Raw genomic sequence first — 25,298 nt, 5'->3', positions numbered from 1 at the left:
GATTGCCCCCTAGTGGATGGCTAAAGATTTGTTAACTCATATTCATAAATTCTCAAGGGAACGTCTCTGAATTAATTGATGCTCACGCCCCCCTGGGGGGGCGCGCCCCACAGGTTGAAAACCACTGATCTATAAGGAAGTGTGCTCCAAAACAGTGACAAAATTCGCATTTAGACAGGGAACGATTCAAACAGTGTAAATATGCTTTCCATTGAGGAAAAAAAGAAGTCTGGTTTTGCGCTGTGTCACGCTAATCACCGCACCGCACACACACTCTGCTCCGGACCAGAGGCACAATAGCACGGAGTGGATCACATGCGCGAGTCGGCGCAGACCACAAAATGTATCGGAGCTATTTGAATTCTACACAGAATGCTATATTTTACAGCAATATGGATGAGATTGTGGCTGGCATACCCTGTCAAATGCGGCTTTACGGAGCTCAACGGCTCTGAACGGCTCTAGCCCAAGCTGTGATATAAACGAACGCTATTGGCTATTTTAAAAAGGGGCGGGGCTGCTTGATATGTCCCACCCTGTCTTCCTGTTTCAGTTAAAATGATGTCAACACATAGAGTAACGCTGCATGTTTCTAAGCATTTCAGGGGACCTTTAAGGAAATACTTGTATATATATGAATACTTGTACATATATGAATGGAAAAATAAAAACTAGAGCATGTATGCGCATTGAATGGACTTGCGTGAAAAGCATTTTTGTGCAATTTGAGTTTAGGGATCACAATTAATGAGACAATCCAAAGAGAAAGGAAAACTTGAAATCGCATCATATGACCCCTTTAAACTTGTGGAGAACCACTGCCTCAAGGGGAATTTTGTTCCAAGTCGATATGAAATGCTTTTTGCAGCCCCCATTTTACTTCTGTAATGTGATTCATTTATACATGAAACAGGATTTTTAACAAGAAAAATACTGGGGAAATCATTGCACATCAGAATAGAGCTATGTGTTTGGAAGGGGTCAAGATTTTAGCTTATTAGCATGACCCAACTAGCCTTTCATGGTAGATGCAGTAAATCCAGTTTTTCTCAATTGACTGCTTTTAAAAAAAAAATGCTGTGTATTCTGACAAAATCATTTTTCTTTTATTATTTTAATTTATTTATTTTGAATATAGATGTTTTTCTACTGATCTTTTTTCCTTGAAGGCTGTTAAAAGCATGAAATGGGCTGGAAATGGACAATGTCTGCTGTCTTTGATGTCACAGCTCAGGATAGTGACTAGTCAGCCAATCAGCTTTGTCGGGACATCATTTTCCTGCAGCACCAGGGTGATGAAGAATTAGTCACATGACATGTATGGCTCAAAAACATCCGTGCCCAGAACTGAGTGCCTGTGAGCAAAGATGGCAGATTTCAGTTCACATACTTCTGAGGGTCTTGTGCCAGCCGAAGAACAGATAGCTTTATTCAGATATTGTATAGACCTCATTGGCTTGGTGACGTTTTTCATCCATCCAGCGTGCCTTTGGCTAGAGATGATGTGATAGTCTCCAGCATCTCCATGACCCTATATGGGAATATCGGTTGGGAGAATAGTTGCATTTCAGAGGTGGTTATTACTAGAGTATGAAGATGGGTTTTTTTTTGGAATTGTGCACAGTAAACCAGAAGTTGCATTCAGTTTTAAATTCATATAGTCTTTAAGTACTTACAAAACCACCCATAATCCAGAATAGCTGAATATCAGTGCGTTCAAAAGAAGGGATATTTATTTTGGATGAAATGAGAGGAGTTCACAGCTGTGCAGGGCAGTGTGGATGGCACCATGGGAGGAGTTCTGAAGTGTCTTGGGGAGCAGCTGCCTGCACATTCGCAGATAAGGAGAACGGGATGATCCAAGATGATTAATCCTGAGCAGCCTGAAAGGTTTTGGGGCTGATAAAACGCCATCAGCCAGTAGAGTGCACTGTGGATTTGTCTGTTTATATAATGTGTGTGTGTGTGATGTTGTATGAGATGCTCTCTTTACAGCACAACTGAGAAGGGAAGCCCTGTGTAGGCTGATTGGTCATCATCAGGGCCACATCGAATCTGCGCCTGCAGAACTGCACCAATCATTCGCAAACTACTTCACACCTTGCATGTTTATTTTATTTTACTTTACTTTACTTTACTTTACTTTACTTTACTTTACTTTATTTTTTTAATTTAATTTAATTTAATTTTTTTTCAATTTATTTAATTTAATTTTTTTATTTAATTTTATTTAATTTTTTTAATTTAATTTAATTTAATTTGTTTTATTCATTTCATTATGCTTTTATACTACTAACCTGAAAAAATGGAAACCCAAAAAATGGTAGCAACTAAAGTAACTGGTTTTATTCAAATAAAAAAATATTATTTAACATAACTGAATCCATCTAAATACATTAATTTATACCAACTAATTAATAAAACTAATCTTTATGCATTAAATCAGGTAAAAATAGTTAAAAATAGGTGTATTTGGTGTAAAAATAGGTAAAAAAAAAAAAATCACCACTTTTTACAGTTTACAGCAATAATTCACCTAATAATAATAATTTAAAATGAAAATAATTTTCTTGGCTTAAATTTATTCTGGAATAGTATTATTTGCTGTGTGGAAAAAGTGAATTTCCAGAATATCCTGGCCACTTTCCAAATAATGAAAATGAATGGTAAGGTTCCATTAGTTAATGTTAGTTAATGTATTAACTAACATGAACAAACAATGAACAATACATTTATTACAGTATTTATTCGTCTTTGTTAATGTTAGTTAATGATACACTTAATACAGTTGTTCATTGTTAGTCCAGGTTAATTCACAGTGCATTAACTAATGTTAACAAGCACAACTTTTGATTTTAATAATGCATTAGTAAAAGTTTAAATTAACATGAATTAAGATTAATAAATGCTGTTCATGCTTAGTTCATGTTAACTAATGTTAACTAATGAACCTTATTGTAAAGTGTTACCAAATGAATTAAAACTGGGTTTGTAAAGCCACAAAATGAGACATATAAAAGTGGTGCACAATATTATATATGTAATCCTTAATAAAATATATAATAAGTCTTCTGAAACCGTATTATAGCTTTGTGTGGCAGATCGAAATGCAAGCTGATTTTTTACTGAAAATGAAATATGGTGCTGCATCAGGTTTGATTTCAATGACATTTGGTTACAAGACACATTGAAACCAATGGCATTTGACGTCAGTGGTGTTAAATGTCATCAGCGGGACGTTTTTACATGTGACATTTGTAGTCCATTTTAGATCTTCAGAGGAGCGAAATATCATCTAATTAATATTAAGATCAAATGAAAATATCCATATTAGTAATTAAACATATAAATTAGTATATGAGCAATATCACTCGAGTACGAGAGCGAGAGCGATACCGAATATAATATTAATTTAAATCGGAAAATAATTAATAGTGTGTCTCCCAACTTTCTCTAATCATAGGGAATAGTACTGACCAATAATCCCACTGTGTCCTATAAATCCGGCATATCCTACAGTACCTGTTTTGTAGTCTGCACATCTTGTCTACTTGTTTGCAAATTCTTCTCCACTTCTGTTATGTTGAAGGCACCCAGGAAATCAAATGTGGCGTCGATGAGGAATCAGGTGACATTTATCTCTCTTTTGAGAGCTGCCAAATGATGGAGAAATCAAAGTTTGCGTGGAAGAAGTCCTACCAAGAAATTACAGACTTCTCTAAGGGAATCGTTGTCAAGACATCAGGCAGCCAGTAAGAAAAACACGCATACGATGTGTCCTAACTAGATCTGGACCAGATACATATCCGCTCAAAGCATATTTAGGGCAATGCCACAGTCTGTGCATATTCAATTCCGTTTGTTTTCTTTTTGTTGTCCCACCGAACAGACACTAATGTTTGCTCATTTGCTTCTGTAGCTCAACTTTGCTTTTTAAGAACCCAGACAAAGAGGATTTGGGCACATACTCTGTGTCTGTTACACATACTGATGGTGCCTCCGCCAGCTACAAGATCTTAGCAGAAGGTGAGGCCTGTTAATATATTATGACTATCACCTTCATTATTAATGCCCTTCCTCAAAATTATAGTGTACCAGACACTACAAAACATTCCACTGACAGATTTGAATCATAGTTAATTCAGATATCAGATACTTGTCTGCATGTTGATCTGTATTATGGATATCACATTGTTTTCTGTGAAATAGCTGCCATACAGTGTTGGGGAAAGTTACTTTTAAAAGTAATGCATTACAATATTGCGTTACTTCCTAAAAAAGTAACTAATTACGTTACTTAGTTACTTTTTATTGAACGTAATGCGTTACGTTACTTTTGCGTTACTTTTTAAATCTGAGCTGGGCTTGCTTGTTTGCTTTTAATATAAAAAAGTTATATTTTTGGCAAATATAAAAGCCTATTCTAGAACTAAAGTAACATCTTACTCCCAATTTCTCTCAACAAAGGGACAGGAGAGCTTTCAGTCAATAAATGGGGGGAAAAAAGTAACTGGCGTTGAAAAAGTAACTCGTTATGCGTTACTTTACTAGTTACAAAAAGTAATCTGATTACGTAACTCGCGTTACTTGTAATGCGTTACCCCCAACACTGCTGCCATAATATAATATATGTCAAAGATCCTTAATAATAATAATAAAGATTTGTGTTGTGATCGCCTTGAAATTGTTGATAATGATGATAGTTGATAAAAAAATGATAGTTGCTTCTGTTCTCTACTTTAGAGCTGGAGAAGATGCTGGCCCTCAGCTATGACATACGCAACCCAAGTAAGTGACCCTGCATAGTAGAGATTGAACACGAACCATGTTCAACATGCATACTCGACACTTTAATTGAACAGTATAATCAGGGTCCCACAGTCTTGGAAATATTCCTGGTTTGTAAAAGTCATGGAATTCAAGAAAATCATAAAAGGTCATGGAAATGATTGTAACATTTCACAATTAATTTGTTAACATTATTTGATGCATGTTAATTCATAATTATTGTTAAACTACTTGGAATGTTAAAAATGCAAGTATTATCTATTGCATGATTGCGTATTGCGTAATAAACAGAACTGCGTGCGTCTTGCGGAAGAACATTGTAGCCGGAGCTACTTCTCTCTGTTTATGTCTATGGCAAATCACGCAGGTACTGGGCTACTCCGCAGCGGTACCTACCCGAACCAGTCTAAATAGTCCGAATAGAAACACTTATTATAGGTGTACCGTAGTGATTCAGCACAAGCCAAAAACACGATTTGGAAAATGGATTCATGGTGTACTCGCTTATTATATAAATTTTTAACACAAAAAAAGTTACGAACTGCAGCTTTAACTAATGTTAATGTATAAAATCTTGTTTTTTGTTTTTTATTAATATATTTATTGAACATTTTCCAACTTAAACAAACCACATCCAACTTTAAATAAACATTTATTTAAAAAATAAATAATAATAATAATAAATACAGAATAAAAAATAAAATAAAATAAAAAAATGGGTGAGTCTGCAAAATAAGAATAAGCAGACTTATCCTAGGCCACTAAAAAGGAAAAGAAAAATTAGATACTCAAATTAAATGGATAACCACACTAAATACATATTGGTAGTACAATACAAGTTCAAAATCTTATGCACTCACTTGGGGTAAATGAATAGGAAAACTCTTCAACAGGATAGTTGACAAATCAATCCCTAGATTATTGATATAAGGCTTCCAGACATTATAAAACTGACCCGGCTGACCATTAACTAAACACGTTAAATATTCCAATGGGATTAGTTCCATTAAAATCTTGTGCCATCCAGATATAGTCGGAGTCTTATCACTTATCCATCTCATTAATATCTTTTTCCTGGAATGTATAAAATCTTATTGTGAAGTGTCTACAACATTTCTATAGTGCATATACATTTTTGTCTAATTATTCTTTGCTCTGAAATATTTATTTGGCTAAAAATGACTTTTTTGTGAGTGCAAAAATCGATCACTGATCTATGATTTTATCTATAAAAGTTATAGATGGGAATATTCAAGTATGGGAACCCTGAATTTTAATCTGCCTAGTTGCTACGTTGCTTGGCAACCATAAATGGCCCTACAGTAATAAACTATATGCCATGATGTATTATACTATTTATTAAACATTAGTGTCTTTTTTTCAAATTACTATAGTTTTATAAAACACTTGAGGCTATTGCAGTGATTTTTCCAAAGTTAAATGGATTTGGCTTCACACTGTGCCTGAAAATACCATTTAACCATGATGAATTCACTGTAACATGCGACAAGACTTATTGCTTAAAATCAACTTTTTATATAGGATCGGCATGTGCTATTTCACAAGTCTAAGGTCATGCGAATGAACGGTGACAACACACAAGACAACATGTCAGATTGTCACGCGTGACTCTTGTGTCGCAGTTATTCCTCTGAAGACTGAACTGGCCTATAAGATTCTAGAGAGAGGCCGTATGCGCTTTTGGCTGCAAGCTGAGGGCATCTCCTCTGCTGTGACCTACAAATTCTTTGCCAATAACAAGGAGCTTGTCAACTGTGAGGTAAACAACTGCAAATAAAATGGTACAGGCAACCACATGTCTTCATTAGTTCATAAACAGTAAGCAGGGAGTTCTATATTAAAGGGATAATTCACCCCAAAATTTTTAATTCTGTCATTATTTACTCATTCTCAGGTTCTTCCAAACCCCATATGACTTTCTTTCTTTTGTGGAACATAAAAGAAGATGTTTAACAGCACAATAAAAGCACCATAAACAGGGTCCATGTGACTTCTGAATGTGAATTACTATTTTCTAAGTCATTATGTACTGACAATATAACTTGACAGCAAGTGGTCTCTAGGGATATGCTAAATATTAGTATTATATTGGTTATCAGATTATTTTAGATATATATCGACCAATATGTGACCCTGGAGCACAAAACCAGTCTTAAGTTGCAGGGGTATATTTGTAGCAATAGCCAAAAATAAATTGTATGGGTCAAAATTATTTATTTTTCTTTTATGCCAAAAATCATTAGGATATTAAGTAAAGATCATACTCCATAAAGATATTTTGTAAATGTCCTACTGTAAATATATCAAAACGTAATTTTTGATCAGTAATATGCATTGCTAAGAACTTCATTCGGACAACTTTAAACGCGATTTTCTCAATATTTAGATTTTTTTTTGCACCCTCAGATTCCAGATATTCAAATAGTTGTATCTCGGCCAACTATTGTCCTTTCCTAACAAACCACACACACATCAATGGAAAAAAAAAAAATATATATATATATATATTTTTTTTTAATATATTTATTGAACATTTTCCAACTTAAACAAACCACATCCAACTTTAAATAAACATTTATTTAAAAAATAAATAATAATAATAATAAATACAGAATAAAAAATAAAATAAAATAAAAAAATGGGTGAGTCTGCAAAATAAGAATAAGCAGACTTATCCTAGGCCACTAAAAAGGAAAAGAAAAATTAGATACTCAAATTAAATGGATAACCACACTAAATACATATTGGTAGTACAATACAAGTTCAAAATCTTATGCACTCACTTGGGGTAAATGAATAGGAAAACTCTTCAACAGGATAGTTGACAAATCAATCCCTAGATTATTGATATAAGGCTTCCAGACATTATAAAACTGACCCGGCTGACCATTAACTAAACATGTTAAATATTCCAATGGGATTAGTTCCATTAAAATCTTGTGCCATCCAGATATAGTCGGAGTCTTATCACTTATCCATCTCATTAATATCTTTTTCCTGGAATGTATAAAATCTTATTGTGAAGTGTCTACAACATTTCTATAGTGCATATACATTTTTGTCTAATTATTCTTTGCTCTGAAATATTTATTTGGCTAAAAATGACTTTTTTGTGAGTGCAAAAATCGATCACTGATCTATGATTTTATCTATAAAAGTTATAGATGGGAATATTCAAGTATGGGAACCCTGAATTTTTATCTGCCTAGTTGCTACGTTGCTTGGCAACCATAAATGGCCCTACAGTAATAAACTATATGCCATGATGTATTATACTATTTATTAAACATTAGTGTCTTTTTTTCAAATTACTATAGTTTTATAAAACACTTGAGGCTATTGCAGTGATTTTTCCAAAGTTAAATGGATTTGGCTTCACACTGTGCCTGAAAATACCATTTAACCATGATGAATTCACTGTAACATGCGACAAGACTTATTGCTTAAAATCAACTTTTTATATAGGATCGGCATGTGCTATTTCACAAGTCTAAGGTCATGCGAATGAACGGTGACAACACACAAGACAACTGATCTATGATTTTATCTATAAAAGTTATAGATGGGAATATTCAAGTATGGGAACCCTGAATTTTTATCTGCCTAGTTGCTACGTTGCTTGGCAACCATAAATGGCCCTACAGTAATAAACTATATGCCATGATGTATTATACTATTTATTAAACATTAGTGTCTTTTTTTCAAATTACTATAGTTTTATAAAACACTTGAGGCTATTGCAGTGATTTTTCCAAAGTTAAATGGATTTGGCTTCACACTGTGCCTGAAAATACCATTTAACCATGATGAATTCACTGTAACATGCGACAAGACTTATTGCTTAAAATCAACTTTTTATATAGGATCGGCATGTGCTATTTCACAAGTCTAAGGTCATGCGAATGAACGGTGACAACACACAAGACAACATGTCAGATTGTCACGCGTGACTCTTGTGTCGCAGTTATTCCTCTGAAGACTGAACTGGCCTATAAGATTCTAGAGAGAGGCCGTATGCGCTTTTGGCTGCAAGCTGAGGGCATCTCCTCTGCTGTGACCTACAAATTCTTTGCCAATAACAAGGAGCTTGTCAACTGTGAGGTAAACAACTGCAAATAAAATGGTACAGGCAACCACATGTCTTCATTAGTTCATAAACAGTAAGCAGGGAGTTCTATATTAAAGGGATAATTCACCCCAAAATTTTTAATTCTGTCATTATTTACTCATTCTCAGGTTCTTCCAAACCCCATATGACTTTCTTTCTTTTGTGGAACATAAAAGAAGATGTTTAACAGCACAATAAAAGCACCATAAACAGGGTCCATGTGACTTCTGAATGTGAATTACTATTTTCTAAGTCATTATGTACTGACAATATAACTTGACAGCAAGTGGTCTCTAGGGATATGCTAAATATTAGTATTATATTGGTTATCAGATTATTTTAGATATATATCGACCAATATGTGACCCTGGAGCACAAAACCAGTCTTAAGTTGCAGGGGTATATTTGTAGCAATAGCCAAAAATAAATTGTATGGGTCAAAATTATTTATTTTTCTTTTATGCCAAAAATCATTAGGATATTAAGTAAAGATCATACTCAATAAAGATATTTTGTAAATGTCCTACTGTAAATATATCAAAACGTAATTTTTGATCAGTAATATGCATTGCTAAGAACTTCATTCGGACAACTTTAAACGCGATTTTCTCAATATTTAGATTTTTTTTTGCACCCTCAGATTCCAGATATTCAAATAGTTGTATCTCGGCCAACTATTGTCCTTTCCTAACAAACCACACACACATCAATGGAAAGCTTATCTATTCAGATGATCTGAATTTCGAAAAATTGACCCTTATGACTGGTTTTGTGATCCAGGGTCACATATAGTATATTTAATTATATATTCTAATATCCTTTGTCACAAATCTTCACAAACACCAATAATTTAATAGTTGCTTGTTAAATGTAACCAATAACATATCTAAAATTAAATATGAATTTGTGTACTGTACATTATAATTGTGTGATTTTAGCTTTTAGTGTGTTTTTTTTTTAGTATTGAATTTTAATCGGTTTAACTGGATATCAGACATAACATAATTATCTGCTTTTCGATATCAGCCAGCAATTAAATATTGGTGCATCCCTCTCATTGAAATGAAAAGACCAGCATGGACTGGTATTGCATTACAGAATTGTCATTCTCAGTGAACTATCACTTTAAGCTTAGCTCCAACCTTTGCTGTGCAAGAAAACATAACCAATCCAAATAAACAGCTCCATTGCAATACTACCATCTGTTATGTTTTTCTGTTCTATTTGCGTGAGCCTCCTAAGAAAAACCCAGGAGAGAAATGTTTACCTCTCTGGCTTTTTCACAGCAAACTAAAATGAGTCACGATGCAGCTACGGGCATTATTGAGATGGTGATGGATCATTTCACTGACGACAGCGAGGGCACTTTCACCGTGCAGATCCAAGATGGCAGAGCCAAGGCCCAGTCCTCTCTGGTGCTGATCGGAGACGGTGAGAGCCAGCATCGCTCTAGGGCTTCTGCAGCTCTCATCTTGAGATACTGTGCTCCTCTGTTGAACTCTACTCACTGACCTCTTATAGTTCCTGCTTTATTTTCCTTTTCCAGCCTTCAAGGCAGCGCTGGCTGAGGCGGAATATCAAAGGAGGGAGTACATTCGTGTGAAAGAGGGTACTGCACTCATCCTGTTGATGTAGCTGTTTAAATAAACTTCAGATAGAGCGAATTAGACCCTGTGGTTTTGTAATCCATTCTTGGTATTACTTTTTTATAAACAAGCTTTGCATTATCTACAAAATCTCTTATTGGTTTCCTGCTGAAAAATGGCTTACATGAATAGTTCAGCCTAAAATGAAAATTCTGTCATTTCCCTCATTTTTTTTTTTTTTTTTTTTGTAGGACTTGCTTCCATAGATTGTTAATAATATGCCAGTCTCTCTTTTACACTGTATTATGTAGTATATTCTTTTTTCTGACTAGTAGATTTAGAAAAGGTTCCAAGTTTTGTCACTTTACCTCCCAGCTAAAACAGATAAAAACCATCTTGGGCAGACTGTGAGACTAGCAAGCCACTTAGGCTGGCTTATTTTTTTAGCAGTAGGGTTGCTCACTGATTCTTCGAGTTTTGTAATTCATTTTTTTCAGGCCCTCACTTTATGGAGTTCCTGTCCACTCAAATTGGGGATAATGCCTCTGTCACTCTTGTTTGCAAGGCAAGTTGAATGGGAATGATTTAGCCAAAGCAAACTGAATGTCTTTGACTGACTGATGATATATTGGCATTTTCTTGCATGTCTGACCCCCTTCAGGTGGCTAATTTGAAGAAGGACTCTGTGTTCCAGTGGTATAAGGACGATGTAGAGGTGATTCCTGAGGTGCCTGCCGACTTGAGCTCAGGAGTCTGCAAGTTCCCCCTTACTAATGTGAGCACTTCATTCCATAAACACGAGAGCTAAAAGATAGTTTAACAAAGTGGTTTTTAACTGTGCCAAAATTGCTTATCATACAAAAGTTAACCAAAAAGCCTTAAAATCACACATTGAAATATATTAAAAGAGTAGTTCACCTAAAATATAATATTCCAGGTTATTTAATATTTCCAGTGAATACTTCTGTCATGACAACTCTCGGAGAGACATAACAATGTTTATGTGTTTTGTCTTGGCGGAACAGACTTGCTACTGCTAATACATCCACAGACATGCTGCTGTGAGCATGTAGGAAATACTGCTGCTGCACATTTAACATATATGAAACAACATCCATATATAACATACATGAAATGACCCCCTAGCAGATCTATACAGGTGGAGCTGGGGAAGGTGGAGGGTCATTTTAAGCGTGCTGCAACTGCTACAGCAAGCACTAGCCAAGTATTTGAATGTTGAGCAGCAAGCTCATTGGCTGCTGATGTGAAAAGAAACCAATGATGAGATTCTATCAGACTGAGTTAGAACCTATCAGCCTGCACCATCTAGAGTTTCATGACATAACTTTGTATAACAGTGATCTAAAAACACTGGGCTAGATTGTATTAGTATTATCCATTAGCATTAGTGAATTTACTTTAAAAAAACGAGTTTGATGCACAGCCTTTTGATGTCAACAACTAAATATGAGGGGAAGCTTTATCTACTTCCCTTGAATGTTTTACTATTCGTGGTCTCTTAATATTGTGATTCTATACACATTTATATGGCTAATTGCAATTTATTAGTAGCATTTACAATAGTTTTTTTTCCCCATCATGTCCAGAGAACAGAACGGACCTGTGACCCATTTATGGGTTCATGATCACTAGTTTAGTCAATAACAGTCGTTTGTGTTTGTGTTTTCCATAATCAAAGTTTAAAATTGATCAAAAGTGCACTGAAGCATGCTCAACGCTAAGTGCCATAGCTACGGTTATTTCAGTAAAAAGACAAATAATCCCTGCTGGACTGTTATGGGTAATTGCTCTGTTTTTGTTTCAGTCGATTTTCTTCCCAGTTACAAAGTAAAACAGCTTGTGCAACTTCCATAAATACAAAGAAGCTTGACGCATGACAAAATTATAGTGTATTTGTTGTAATCGCTCCTGACATCTTGTGAGAACTACCATAAGAACAATTCACATGAGAAATAACCTTAAGAGTTTTTGACTCCCAGGGATTGAAACCAATGGTCTCAATCAATTCAGTGCCATTGTAATTTTTTGTAATGCTGGTTATTCTTTGACATTTTTTGTCAGGATTATTTTTACAAAACTATATGAAATACCTATAATTTACTCCCAAAACAATGTAGCAAAAAACCTATTCTGACAGTAACGCTCTAAAAAAAGCATCACTCAGGTGGCCTGTTTTTGTGAGATGCTGTATTTTATTTTTATTTTTTTTCTTAAATTGTTTATCCTGATATTGTAGTTTTCCAAGAAGGATGTGGGACTATATAAAGCAACCATCACTGATGACAGAGGCCAAGATGTGTCACAGATTGATGTTTCTGGCAAAGGTACCGTCTCTCAGGATTGTCTTATCAAATATAGAAAACTGTAAATGTGTGCTGGAAAATGTTCCATAAAACATGTATTACAGATGTCTTTTTCTCGCCCACAGCTTTTGATGACATCATTAACGAGCTCAGTCATATCTCTGGTGTGTATAACATGTATCATCGTGCTCGTCATTTGGCTCTCCAAAGCCAGCATGTCTTTCCTTGTGTCAACATCAGCTGATTTTAAATCAACCGTCTTCCACCCCTCTCTCATCTTCTCTATCCGTGGACTCTAAATCTGGTCATTTAACTTAAAATGAACCAGAATTTCAATTATGAACTTTTTATGGTTTCCCATAGTTCATTTTTAGTGCTGCGCTGGAGCAGTCAGGATCTTAGTGATGAATTGTATGACTGTAAACGAAGGGAGACTCTGATACTCTTTTGCTAAAAAGCATGCCTTGTTGATGTGGTGTTTAAGTGATTCTTCTGAAAACATATCCAGATTAAAAAAAGCGCATAAGCTTAATAGTAAATCCATCAAATAAAAATTAATGTACAAAGTAGATAAAAATACTATTACAATTATATAAAGCCAATTTTAAGCTTTTATAAGCATAAGCTGTTTATTCACAAAGAGCGTTAGAAGCATAAATTCAGTCAAGTGTGTCCAAACTTTTGACTGGTAAAATACATAACAATAACTTAAATAATATATATCATTTTTTGAGGACTCCATCCATCCGGGGTGTTTCCCTGTCTTCGCCCTGAGATGCTTGGATAGGCTATAAAATCCCTACATAGGACAGTGTTTTGGAGAATTGATGAATATTATTTTTCGAATTACAATTACTTATGATTTTAAGGTAAAATATGTTTAGTCAGATTCACAAATTTGTTTACACACAATTCATTGCACTTCTACCCACTTCAGTGTCCAGTATACTAAAATAATTCTTAATCTTTATTCCAAAAAACAATAACATGAAAACAGTATAAGGATCATTTTGAAGAGAAAAACAGTTGTTCCTTGTCGCTGGGTGCCTACTTGAAAATCTTTGCATAAATAGCAAAGAATCTCAGCTTTAACACATGGTGAATCACAGCAATGTTGGTGAATTTTAAGATCTCTTTCCTTCTTTTTTGGACCTGGACAGGATCCAGCGCCTCCGAGTTGTCAATTCAGTGCACTGCGGAGGGCATTTTGAAAATCTTTGCATAAATAGCAAAGAATCTCAGCTTTAACACATGGTGAATCACAGCAATGTTGGTGAATTTTAAGATCTCTTTCCTTCTTTTTTGGACCTGGACAGGATCCAGCGCCTCTGAGTTGTCGATTCAGTGCACTGCGGAGGGCATTATGCTTCAGTGCCATATGAAATATTACACCGAGGAGATGAAGATCCATTGGAAACAAAAGTATGCACATTTTCCACTCTCCCTTGAAACGATTTCCTAGAATAAAAAAAAGATACACAAATACACTTGCAAATGAAATGCACATGCCTCTTCATGTCCCCAGGCATGACAACGACTCTACATGTAAACATGGTTTTCAGATTTTGGTCTATAGTTTTGTGTTGCTTTAGTGTGAGGTGTACAAAATAAATGATTATTGAACTACAGGAATTTACAGGAATAAAGAGTCTGTCTTGTTCCTTGCTCTGTTGTCGACACAAAACAAATCATTCTGATTGCAGTTGCCTAATGCTCTGCCCTGGAGGTGATTCAGTAGCATGTGAAATTCTAACGCAGTGAGAAAAGCCTCTTCCTGCTCCCATGGCTTCTCAAATCCCTGTATTAGCATTTTGAAGTGGCTATTCTGGGTCTTTCCTCACCCTGTTGCACGTTTTGAATCACACGCAAAGCAGGTATTAATGCGGGGGAAATTTCACATTCAGTCGTGGCACAAAAAAAAAAAAACACCCGCCGTGTCTAATTTTACACTAGGGACATGCTAATTTGATGCCCCACTTTAAAAAAAAAAAAAGGCATGTCTAATGTTTTGAAAGCATTTACTCTATGGAAAATGAGCAAACAATTGAGCTTAACAAGGGATTGGGATTAAACAGGCCTTCGGTGTAACATGTTAAAAGCATGCTTGTGATCGTATTGGTTTTATCATTTTCTCAGTGATGAACAGATATTAATGGGTTTCTTTGCATTCATTTACTCTTTGTACTTCAAGGGATTCTAAAATCAGTGCATCAGAAAGGATGAGAATTGGTGGCAACCCAGCAATGGCAACTTTGGAGATAGTCGAAACGACTGATAAGGATAAAGGAATGTACACTATTGAGATTGTGGATCCCGAGAAGACGCATTCTCGTACCCTTGACCTCTCCGGAGAACGTGAGTTGTAAAAACAAATCTATAGACTATACTCAACAAAACTGAGGTAGCAATTTGCACTCAATTTGTTTGGGTAGAATTATTCCCATGTGTTGACTGAAAAGCACCTAAATTTACCAGCTATGACACACTAAAATAATTTAGGTAAAGTCTAATTAACATTCAGCAATACGTTACACAACTTGTTACTTATAAAATGTGAGTAATACGAACACTTGATTTTTTCAGTAGGAAGTTACTCGTCACTGCATTGATGTTAATGCAATTATTGCTCTTTGAATGGAGAAAAATACACTATAAACTTAATGAATGTAGCCACCCACAACCTTAACTACAAGCTCCACGGTAACACTTTAGTATAGGGACCAATTCTCACTATTAACTAGTTGCTTATTAGCATGCCTATTATTAACCTACCTGGTCTCATGGCAAAAACGTACCTGGGGGCACTTTTTCGCGAGACGCGAAATACGTACCAATAAGTACATATCACTGCAGTTTCCAAAAGAAATGAACACTAGAGGCAGTATAACTCCAACACCTTTTATTCCTGTTCACACAAATTTACGGAGTTTTGATTAATAAAGCGTAATTTTCGCACAATTACTTGAAGAATATTATATTATGACTTCTAAACAATTTTAATATGCATATTTAATATGCTTTGAATGTTAGCATCACACATATCCATCTTCATATCTATGTGTTTTCATAGACGGTAGGTTTGTTCGGTAGCTCAGGAAGTACGGAGACGTAGTTGAAAGGTGAGGAGATCAAGTTCGAATCCCGTGTAACTACGGTTCGACAAAACGGCTCAAATCTGCATATAAGGAAGTTCAAATAGCACGGTTGCATCAACAAATGTGTTTTTATATCAGTTTTGCATTTGTTAACACTATCGGGTAGGTTTAGGGTTGGGTTTGGTGTAGGGCATATTTCCAACATGATAGAGTATTAACTTTTAGCGACAGTCTGCGGATATTTGAATTCTGAGCCGCCGCAGTACCTGTATGTACCTGAAGCAACGTAATAAAAACAGCAATACGTACCTATATCAACGTAATAAAAACGTGCCAGGGTTCACGTATTGAACTCATGTTTTAGTGCCACTCAGTGGACATTTCTCTTTGAAACTGCGGCGAAACGTGCATTAAGGTTCGTAAAAACGGTGTTGCAGAAAAGTACCCTGAGGTACGTATTTTTATGAGATCAGGTTGTTATTAACATACAGTATTGGCTGTTTATTAGTACTTATAAAGCACTTATTCTGCATGACCATATTCTACATCCCTAATGCTGCCCCATACCTAAACTTAACAACTACCTTACCAACTATTAATAAGCAGCAAATTAGGAGTTTATTGAGGCAAAATTCATAGTTAATGGTTTGTTAATCTTGAGAATTGGACCTTAAAATAAAGTGTGACCAGCTCCACGCTTCAGCTCAATGGTAACCACAAAAAACGTAACTGATCATTGAACACTACCAGGTCTTTCCCTTTACTCAAAAACACTTCAAGTCAACATCTTAACACTTTCAAAATGTACTCTTCTGATCCAACCCATATGCAAAACATGCTGGGAAATAAAAAGCCACTGCCTTGTTTCAGTTTATGATACAAAAATTTTTGATAGTACCAACCAAATTAAGTAAACATCAGTTTTACATATTTAGATTGAACACAATTAAATTAAGTAGAAACAAAATGTTTAGCAATTGTGTCATTTCATGTACCTAATTTTATTAAATAAATTTAACAACCAGCAACAAAAAAAAAACTTCCTCATTTAATTTTAATGGTCAGAGAGAGGGTTGTGAGTAGTCACAGCAAACTAAGTTATTAACTGTTAGCATAAAACAACCTTTACTAAACATTATAATTGGACCTCAGGGGGGAAAATATATGAAAAATGTATGATGCCTGAATGGGAGTATTGCAAAAAAACAACCCAATTACATTTGAACTTAATTGAGCATCAAGTGAAATACTTCAACAACAGCTCAGATACTTTTAACCTCCCTACCAGAATCAGCATTAATGAGAAAAACACATCAATGTTGAAGGTGATGGCAAGACTGTCATGTTTTCGTCTATTTTAAAGGCTTTTTCCACTCAGGAAAAAAGAGTTATAACAAAGATGGTCAACCCAAACACGTGTTCTGGAATTGATGCCGTGTAGATGTGTTTATAATTATAATTATAAAGGCCACTGTTGCAGCTGCACACACAGGAGATGTATTTAGGGAAATCCAGGGATGAAAAAATGCTGTCATAGCATCAAAGGTGCAGATACTGGCAGCGGTTTCAGTTAGTCAACAGACTGTTTGATGACAAACATAATCAAGGGCTGGTATCTGACAGGTCATGCGATTTGCCGAATGCTGACAGTAATGAGTAGGGGAAGAAGAGCTATTTCCAGCGAAGCAGGAAAACAATGCTATTAAAATAATGAGAGCTGATTTTCTTTTTATGCCATGCCTCCGGGACAAGAGAGACTGTTTTCCTTTTTTCTTTTTTCTTCATGTTTTATATGTTCTTAACTTTTGTTCTTTTTTTCTGTCCCCCTTTCCCCCCCGTAGTATACAACAATGCCTACGCAGAATTCCAGAGACTCAAGTAAGATAACCAGTGCATCAGAACAGCACATGGCTTTCCACATCCTAAATGTTTAGAGTTGCAAAGCATGTGAGCTGTACATCAGTGTTTGGGTAAAATATTAAGGTCTGCTAATGAACTCAACAATGCTATTCTTCTTTTGCCCTTCAGAGTGGAAGCATATGCTGAAAAGAGTAAGTATACTCAATCACTCCCAACCCTCTTGGGGGTCCTGCTTTGATATGTAATTATATTCCTAAAATTAACTTTGTGATGTTTTCACTGTCAGATCGTGGCAAAGTGGTTGGTGGTCTTCCTGATGTTGTAACTATCATGGAAAAGAAGGTTTGTTTAAGCTGAAATTGGATTCTGATCTGACTTCCCTTTGAAGAAAATCATGTCAAGACCACAAATTATGCCTATACATACATACATACATACATACATATAATTATATGGAGTGTGATGTGATATTGTATGTATTGTATTGCTTGTTATGGAATATTGCAATTTTGTAACAACATCCTGCCCAGGGACTGCAGATACAAATTAGCTCTGTAGCTAACTCTGGCACTTGTGTTGTGCATGGTCCCTGTTAAATAAATGAAATAAACTAAACTAAACTATATATATATGTATTGTAAAATATTCCCAAATCTTATATTTGAGCTTCTTCAAAATCATCACCCTTTGTCTAGATTCCAGCTCTGCTTATTCTGGACTTTCTCTCAACTAATTTCATGAAGTGCATTCTGGGATGCTTTTTAAACAACTTTTGCAGGTGTTCACATGTATGCTGGACATTTGTTGGCTGCTTTTCCCTCGCTATCTGCTCCAACTCATCCAATAAAAATGGGTTTGTGAAGTTGTCACAATTGATATTTGTCTACAAACCTATTTTCAGGAATGTAAGCAAAAGCCTTTAGATCAAAAGGTTTTTAAGATCCTAAGAAACTAATTCAGCTTAGTGTGTCCAAGCTTTTACTCTGCCAAACTCTGTCCAAACTTGGTAAGTGTTGGCATGAGGTTGCATCCAATCTACAATGTTTTGACCACAAAGCTGCTAAACTCGGTTTTGCATTACACGCACAGTAATAGCTTGAAATGGACCTTTTACTTGAAGCAATCTACTAATAAACTACTAACTAATTATATCAGTAACCAACGCAAGCACATGTTCATCAGATAGATAGACAGATAGTCCAACAAAAGCAACTTTACAGCTCAAACAATGAACTAGTTTTCACAGAATAATTCAAGATATTTACCCAAAGACCCACAGACTTCCGGTGACTTATGAAGCCTTACTGTAAAACAAAGTTAATCTACCTAGAAGAAAATTAGTCATCATCAAAAGGATGATTTAGACTACTTAATAAAAATTTATTTAAATAATTAACAGTTTTTTACTGAATAATTCTTGTAAGTGCCATATTAAAACGATGGGTAACACTTTACTTTAGGGACTAGTTCTCACTATTAACTAGTTGCTTATTAGCATGCATATGACTAGCATATTGGGAAGTACATAGAAGGTACATAGAAGGAAGTACATAGAAGGAAATATTAATGCCTTATTCTGCATGACCATATTTTAGATCCCTTAATCCTACCCCACACCTAAACTTAACAACTACCTTACTAACTATTAATAAACAGCAAATTAGGAGTTCATTGAGGCAAAAGTTATAGCTAATAGTTAGTTAATTGTGAGAACTAGTCCCCAAACTTAAGTGACCAAACTATGCACTTCACGTTTCTGTTTAGAAACCCCCAGAACATTGTCCCCGTAGACATCCATTGAATGTTCTTTACCTTAGCCATGATTTTTGTTTGCTTTTAGAAACTGAGCAATGAATCAACATTATGTTCTGTAGTAATCAACATTATGCCTCAAATGTTGTCAGTAGGCCTAAACTTGTATTGCACCCAGAGCATTCCTTTCAGTCACCCATGGAGAGCTGTAGCCAACGCATTAGTGATCTGTATTGCCGCAGGCAGTCGTGCCGTTCTGCGGCTTTTCACTTCAGCCCTGGGAGTGTTCGCTGGAGGGCGTCGTACTCCTCCGCTCCCTAAGATCCATGTCCTTTGTCTTTGGCTTCATAATCCATTGCTTGCAAGCAGCATGAAGCCAGCTTGGGGAATATGGTGTATTCTGCCTGTGAAAGGATATTGGTGGGATTAGGATTCGCCTGAATAGTTCATGCTGGAAACACCCGGCATCCTTGTCTCTTTCAGATCAAATAAACAGCAGGTCAATGGCTCTTAGATCCATTAAAGCAGCGGTTTTCAATCCTGGTCCTGGGGACCCACCCCTCTGCACATTTTGTGTGTCTTCCTTATTTAACACACCTGATTCAGATCACCAGCTCTTTAGGAGAGAGCTCCATGAACTGAACTGGGTGTGTCAGATGAGAGAGACATATAAAATGTGCAGAGCGATGGGTCCCCAGGACCAGGATTGAAAACCACTGCATTAAAGCAAACTCATGTGGGAGGAGAGACCTTTCACATGATGACCTGCAGAGGTCACGTACACACTGGTTTTCCATTGAGAGCTCCCCACCGCAGGGCTTCATACTGTATATTTTAGTTTTCATTGAGCTGCTCTTCTCCCTAAAAAGCCCAAACGAGTCACTTTGTTGAAATCCATTACGGTGAAATATGTCACGTAAACTGGAAAAAATATAACTGTGGCAAAATAGAAGCAACATAAATCTAAAAACAGCATTAGATTCATGCTGTCATGTACAGGCTAGAAACATTCTTCAGAAATTGGTTTCTCACTGTAAAATTCTTAAGGTGAAGAAATGCAGCAAGAAGGTATAGACCAACAAATTAATAAAAAGGGTAATTCCTGTTCTGCAGTACATTTTAAATGTCTTTATGTATGTGTTAATTTATGGAAATATTTTAATGAAAGGGTTTCAGAAAAAAATGATATGGTCACTTTATGAATGATAACTTGTCTATATTCACTTAATTTGAATTAATATGATTAATGAAATATATATATATATATATATATATATATGTCAAAATAATATTGAATATATGTAAAATATCAAGTATATATATAAATAAAAAATATATTTTATACATTTATTCTTAATGTTAAAGACAGATGCATAGGATTTTTAGTTGCCATTGCACCATCAGAATTTCATATTATCATTCAGAATTATGCGCATCTGCTTAATGTAGTCATGCTGTTTCTCATATTTATGCCTTTAGCATGATAATGACAACCTACTTCCACTGAGGATGCTTTTTGATGAAATATGCGTTTATGCATTTGTTTTTATTTTCTTCAGACTCTGAGTCTGACCTGCACAGTCTGCGGTGACCCCAAACCTCTGGTCAGCTGGTCTAAGAACGATCAAGAATTAGAACTCAGTGATCAGTACGTCATTGCCATGGACTCGGGCAAGTTCGCCAGCCTCACCATCAAAGGCGTTTCCCTGGAGGACTCCGGCAAGTACACCATGACGGTCCTAAACAAGTACGGCGGCGAGTCGGTGGACATCATTGTCAGCGTGTACAAACACGGCGACAAGATTCCAGACATCAAACCCACACCCTCACCCAAGAGGATCATGCCTCCCACAGTTCCCATCGTAATTCCCACTGCCAAGGCTGCCACCCCTGCCCCTGCTGCGGCCAAGTCTCCGGCTCCTCCCCAAAATGCCAAATCCTCTGCAGCACCCCGCGGCATGAAATCCCCCACTCCCACCAGGAAGAAGTAACAGCACACCTCTTTCCTCTCGCTCACCCCAACAACACAAAAACGCCTAGATTTACATTTCTGGTAGGAAATATCAGTGTTTGCAAGGCAGCAAAGGAAGTTTAGGTTAAGGTTTTAATTTTGATTTGGTGTAAACAAAATTACGTTTTGCCACCATCATGACACAGCACATCATGTTTTCCCCCGCCTGTAAACAGGAATCAGCATAGTTCATTATATGGCTATAAAAGAGTAAAGATGATTTTTCTGATGTTAAAATTATTTCTGACATTAGCTGCATCCAAAATCACATACTGCACAGTATGCATGCGCATACTACATTTGTTTGAAACTTACTTCACAACCATTAAAAAAGTATGTTCTGTATATCATGAACATGGGTAGTGTGAATCAAATTCACACTTGTTCTTACTGTCACTTGACCTACCAGCATCAATGTCATTGCTTCACTGCCATTCAAAACTTGTCTTCTACGGCTTCATGGGATAGTTGAGAGTCCATCCAATGTGCACTCTCGATTCTTGGTAGATAAAGTAGGTAATCTGAGTACTTTTTGCTTGCTGTTTTTCAAATACGATGAATTTGGACCTACTACTCTTTTGGTGTACTGGTTTTCGCATACTATGGAAGAAGTAGTATTCCACAAGAACAGAAGTAGGCATATTCCGATTCAGTGTTTGACTCTGTTGTTTGAGCATTAAGACCAGCTCGACACATCAACTTTTGCACAACCAATGTTGTGAGTTTAGGGTGGGGTTATTCATCTGTGCTGGAGTGCTTGAAACCTGGTTGAAAACTATTCCATTTGGTGACACTAATGATGGAGAATTTACACACTTTAACTGAAGACAAGACCAGTTGCAATCTAGTATGCAAAAATAAGTAAATAAATAAAAATAAACTGAAATGACTTAAAATGATCTAAAAAAGAAAAAAATTCTGTACCTGTACGAAAAGTGGTTTGGGCCGAACAAATTATAGAACTACTTAAGTTTGAGGTTTAGACACTGAATTCCTAAAACATTAGGAATTCAGTGATATGAAATTTCTGCCTGATACCAATATGCTGATAACTATTTTGATGTTACGACCAATAACCAATAAATAATTCATAGTAAAATTGTATTTTGTGCAATAAATAAACACTGAAATAAAATCAACAAGTAAATGTAGGCATCATCTTCATATTATAAATTAAACTAGGAAAGACTAAATTATTAATGCTATTGAAAATTTACGTTAAGTGAGCATTAGACGATGGCAAATTTAAACTAAACATAAACATTTGTCAGAAGTGAACATGCACAAATAATATCCAATATTGATCAAGGCCAAAAAAAGTAAAAACCTATAATATCAACAAATATGTTGTGCATCGCTCAAACTCTGACCAGAATAATTGAGGAATATCAATATTATGCTGCCTTGCAAACACTGTGATTGAACTGTAGTGCATAAATCAGTGAATAAAGAGAGTAGAATTGTAAAGTAGGTAGTATTTTTCACCCAAAATGCATCATCGTATCATAAAATGAGCAAGCATCTAGTATGAAAAGAAAAAGAGTAGGAAGTACGTGTGAGGGAGGGTGGGGCAAGTTATATTTAGTGCCACGAAAAAAATGTGTGAAACAGTTTGTCATCTGGGTTGCCTAAGCTGAGTGGGCCTCTAATGAATTTGGCTCCTTCTCCCCTGAGGTGCTTGGGAGGAAAGCTTTGATGTTAGTTTATTAAATCTCTGTTTAAAAGCTGCTCTTTCAGTTAGCCACTGGAATCCGGAGGCTTTTTTGCTTTCTCCGGTGGATGGATGGCCTGAGAGTGCAGGACCTCCACTTAGCCCCCAGCTACAGCCACGATACCATCAGTGCTCCTCTCAACCTCGTCTCACGTGCTCGCCCTTTTCTCCTGGTTTTGTGTTAATAAAAGAGTTGGAAATCACTCCCCGTGTCGTCCCTGCCTTTACATCGTACACAAACACACACAATGATATTAAAATATGAATGTGATTACAGAAGCTACCGGCCAATCTGAAACGCATCAGCACTTCTCTTCGGCTCTTGGGCCAGTTGTACTTCACAAATCATTTCATGTATATGGAACACCTAGCTTGAGGTGCTTTGCTGCCAAGAATGCACCACTACTTCCTAATTCACAATGGATGACTTGGCAATTTGGATTGCCTGGCAAATCTCCAATCAGAATCACTTTTACCTCTTTTGAAATAAATGCATTTGGTTTACAGTGGCCACAAAGTGAAAGGAAAAAACACTCTTTGTTGCATTAGATAATACACTATTAAACCAAGTGGACACAAATGCTGCTAGATCATTTCTCTTCACTTTTCTTCATCAGTTTTGTTCATTGACTTTTATTTAACTGGCATGCTGATGATTTTTAGTGAAAGTATGAAGTCAGTTCTCCTCAAGTTCAAACAGATGTACTGTAATTTATTACAGTAAATAAGAACATGATCCATCACAGTTTCACAACTATAAAGTGGTACTTTTGTCTTCATTTTGAACAGTACATCTACTGTTTTAGTATCTAAAAGCCCAACAAACCTAAAACTTTATTTTAAGGTCCAGTTCTCACTATTAACTAACAATTAACTATGACTTTTGCCTCAATAAACTCCTGATTACTGCTTAATAAAGGTTAGTAAGGTAGTTGTTAAGTTTAGGTATTGGATAGGATTAAGGATGTATAATATGGTCATGCAGAAAATGTGCTTTATAAGAACTAATAAACAGCCAATATGCTAGTAATATGCATGCTAATGCATACTTGTTTTGATTTGGAACGTGACTTTAATTAAAATATGAAAATTTAATCGGGAATTTTTTGCTTTGAACTCACAGATTTCTAATGAGACGCATCAGTCCATAATTGTATGCAACAAAAAGCATTGGCAATATCACACACAGCCTGAAAATGCCACTCCTGCATGATAGATGATCCGCAGTGAATTCTAATGGTGTCATTGTTGTAGCTCTGTTGCTGACCAGTGCTTGCACAGCAGACTGACCACCAAACACGAATCTGTAAGACTGAACACCACATGGTGGCACTGGTGTCCCAGTACGAAATCTCTGCAACCTGCTGTCACCCAATGGAAGAAAAAAGACACAATACCAGATTACTGGGCCCAGTTTTATACTTTGATTTCCAGTGAAGAAGCAAACCACAAAAGTATGTAATGTGGACAAAATAAGGTCCAACACAGTATTTTGGTGAGTTTGATGAATCAGTACACATCAGAACTCAAAGCCATATGTGAAAGGACTGGGCAATATATCTATCTATATACAGTATATATATATATATATATATATAGATATATAAAAGCAAATGCAGCATTTTATTTGAAATCAAATGAACTTTAATTTGAATCAAACAGCTATTAATGTACATTTAAAATGTCTTATGTAAGAACTAAAACCCATCTAAATTAATTAATTGTTTTATTAATTTTAGCATTTATAAGCACTTATATGACAGTGCATAGTAATGAATACATATATACTATGTTTTTTTGTTTGTTTGTTTTTTTTACATATTTTTCAACATTGTATGCATGGAAAATGACACATTAAAGGGTTAGTTCACCCCAAAATGAAAATTAGCCCATGAATTACTCACCCTCAAGGCATTCTAGGTGTATATGACTTTCTTTTTTCAGTCGAATCCAGTCGGAGTTATATTAAAATGGTCTTTGATCTTCCAAGCTGTTTAATGGCAGTCAGTGGGTGTTGCAGTTCATCAGTCCAAAAGAAGTGA

The 25,298-nt window shown here is 35.8% G+C and overlaps 1 protein-coding gene across 2 annotated transcripts in view; it reads left to right on the top strand.

Annotated features, from left to right (window-relative positions):
• Nucleotides 1–25,298, top strand: part of LOC107660212 (myomesin-2-like) — a 67,424-nt gene that overhangs the window by 29,854 nt on the left and 12,272 nt on the right. The window contains exons 21-37 of one of the 2 annotated variants that reach the window (XR_001630978.1): nt 3,590–3,752; nt 3,920–4,026; nt 4,744–4,788; nt 6,432–6,568; nt 10,204–10,348; nt 10,464–10,526; nt 11,001–11,068; nt 11,165–11,278; nt 12,761–12,848; nt 12,953–12,991; nt 14,144–14,249; nt 15,019–15,182; nt 17,764–17,800; nt 17,951–17,973; nt 18,069–18,124; nt 21,094–22,687; nt 23,588–23,589. Coding sequence is in view for 1 of the 2 variants with exons in the window: in XM_016449467.1 (XP_016304953.1) it covers nt 3,590–3,752; nt 3,920–4,026; nt 4,744–4,788; nt 6,432–6,568; nt 10,204–10,348; nt 10,464–10,526; nt 11,001–11,068; nt 11,165–11,278; nt 12,761–12,848; nt 12,953–12,991; nt 14,144–14,249; nt 15,019–15,182; nt 17,764–17,800; nt 17,951–17,973; nt 18,069–18,124; nt 21,094–21,525 (1,787 nt within the window). In the remaining variant the exon portion in view is untranslated. Of the gene's footprint in view, nt 1–3,589; nt 3,753–3,919; nt 4,027–4,743; nt 4,789–6,431; nt 6,569–10,203; nt 10,349–10,463; nt 10,527–11,000; nt 11,069–11,164; nt 11,279–12,760; nt 12,849–12,952; nt 12,992–14,143; nt 14,250–15,018; nt 15,183–17,763; nt 17,801–17,950; nt 17,974–18,068; nt 18,125–21,093; nt 23,460–23,587; nt 23,590–25,298 lie in introns of those variants that run through there. The other variant, XM_016449467.1, reaches the window with a different exon arrangement.

Source organism: Sinocyclocheilus anshuiensis, unplaced genomic scaffold (genome assembly GCF_001515605.1).
Source record: "Sinocyclocheilus anshuiensis isolate Anshui unplaced genomic scaffold, SAMN03320099.WGS_v1.1 scaffold475, whole genome shotgun sequence".
In the NCBI taxonomy this organism is placed as follows: domain Eukaryota; kingdom Metazoa; phylum Chordata; class Actinopteri; order Cypriniformes; family Cyprinidae; genus Sinocyclocheilus; species Sinocyclocheilus anshuiensis.
The sequence above is the reverse complement of the archived record's forward strand: the minus strand, read 5'-3'. Positions and strand labels throughout refer to the sequence as shown.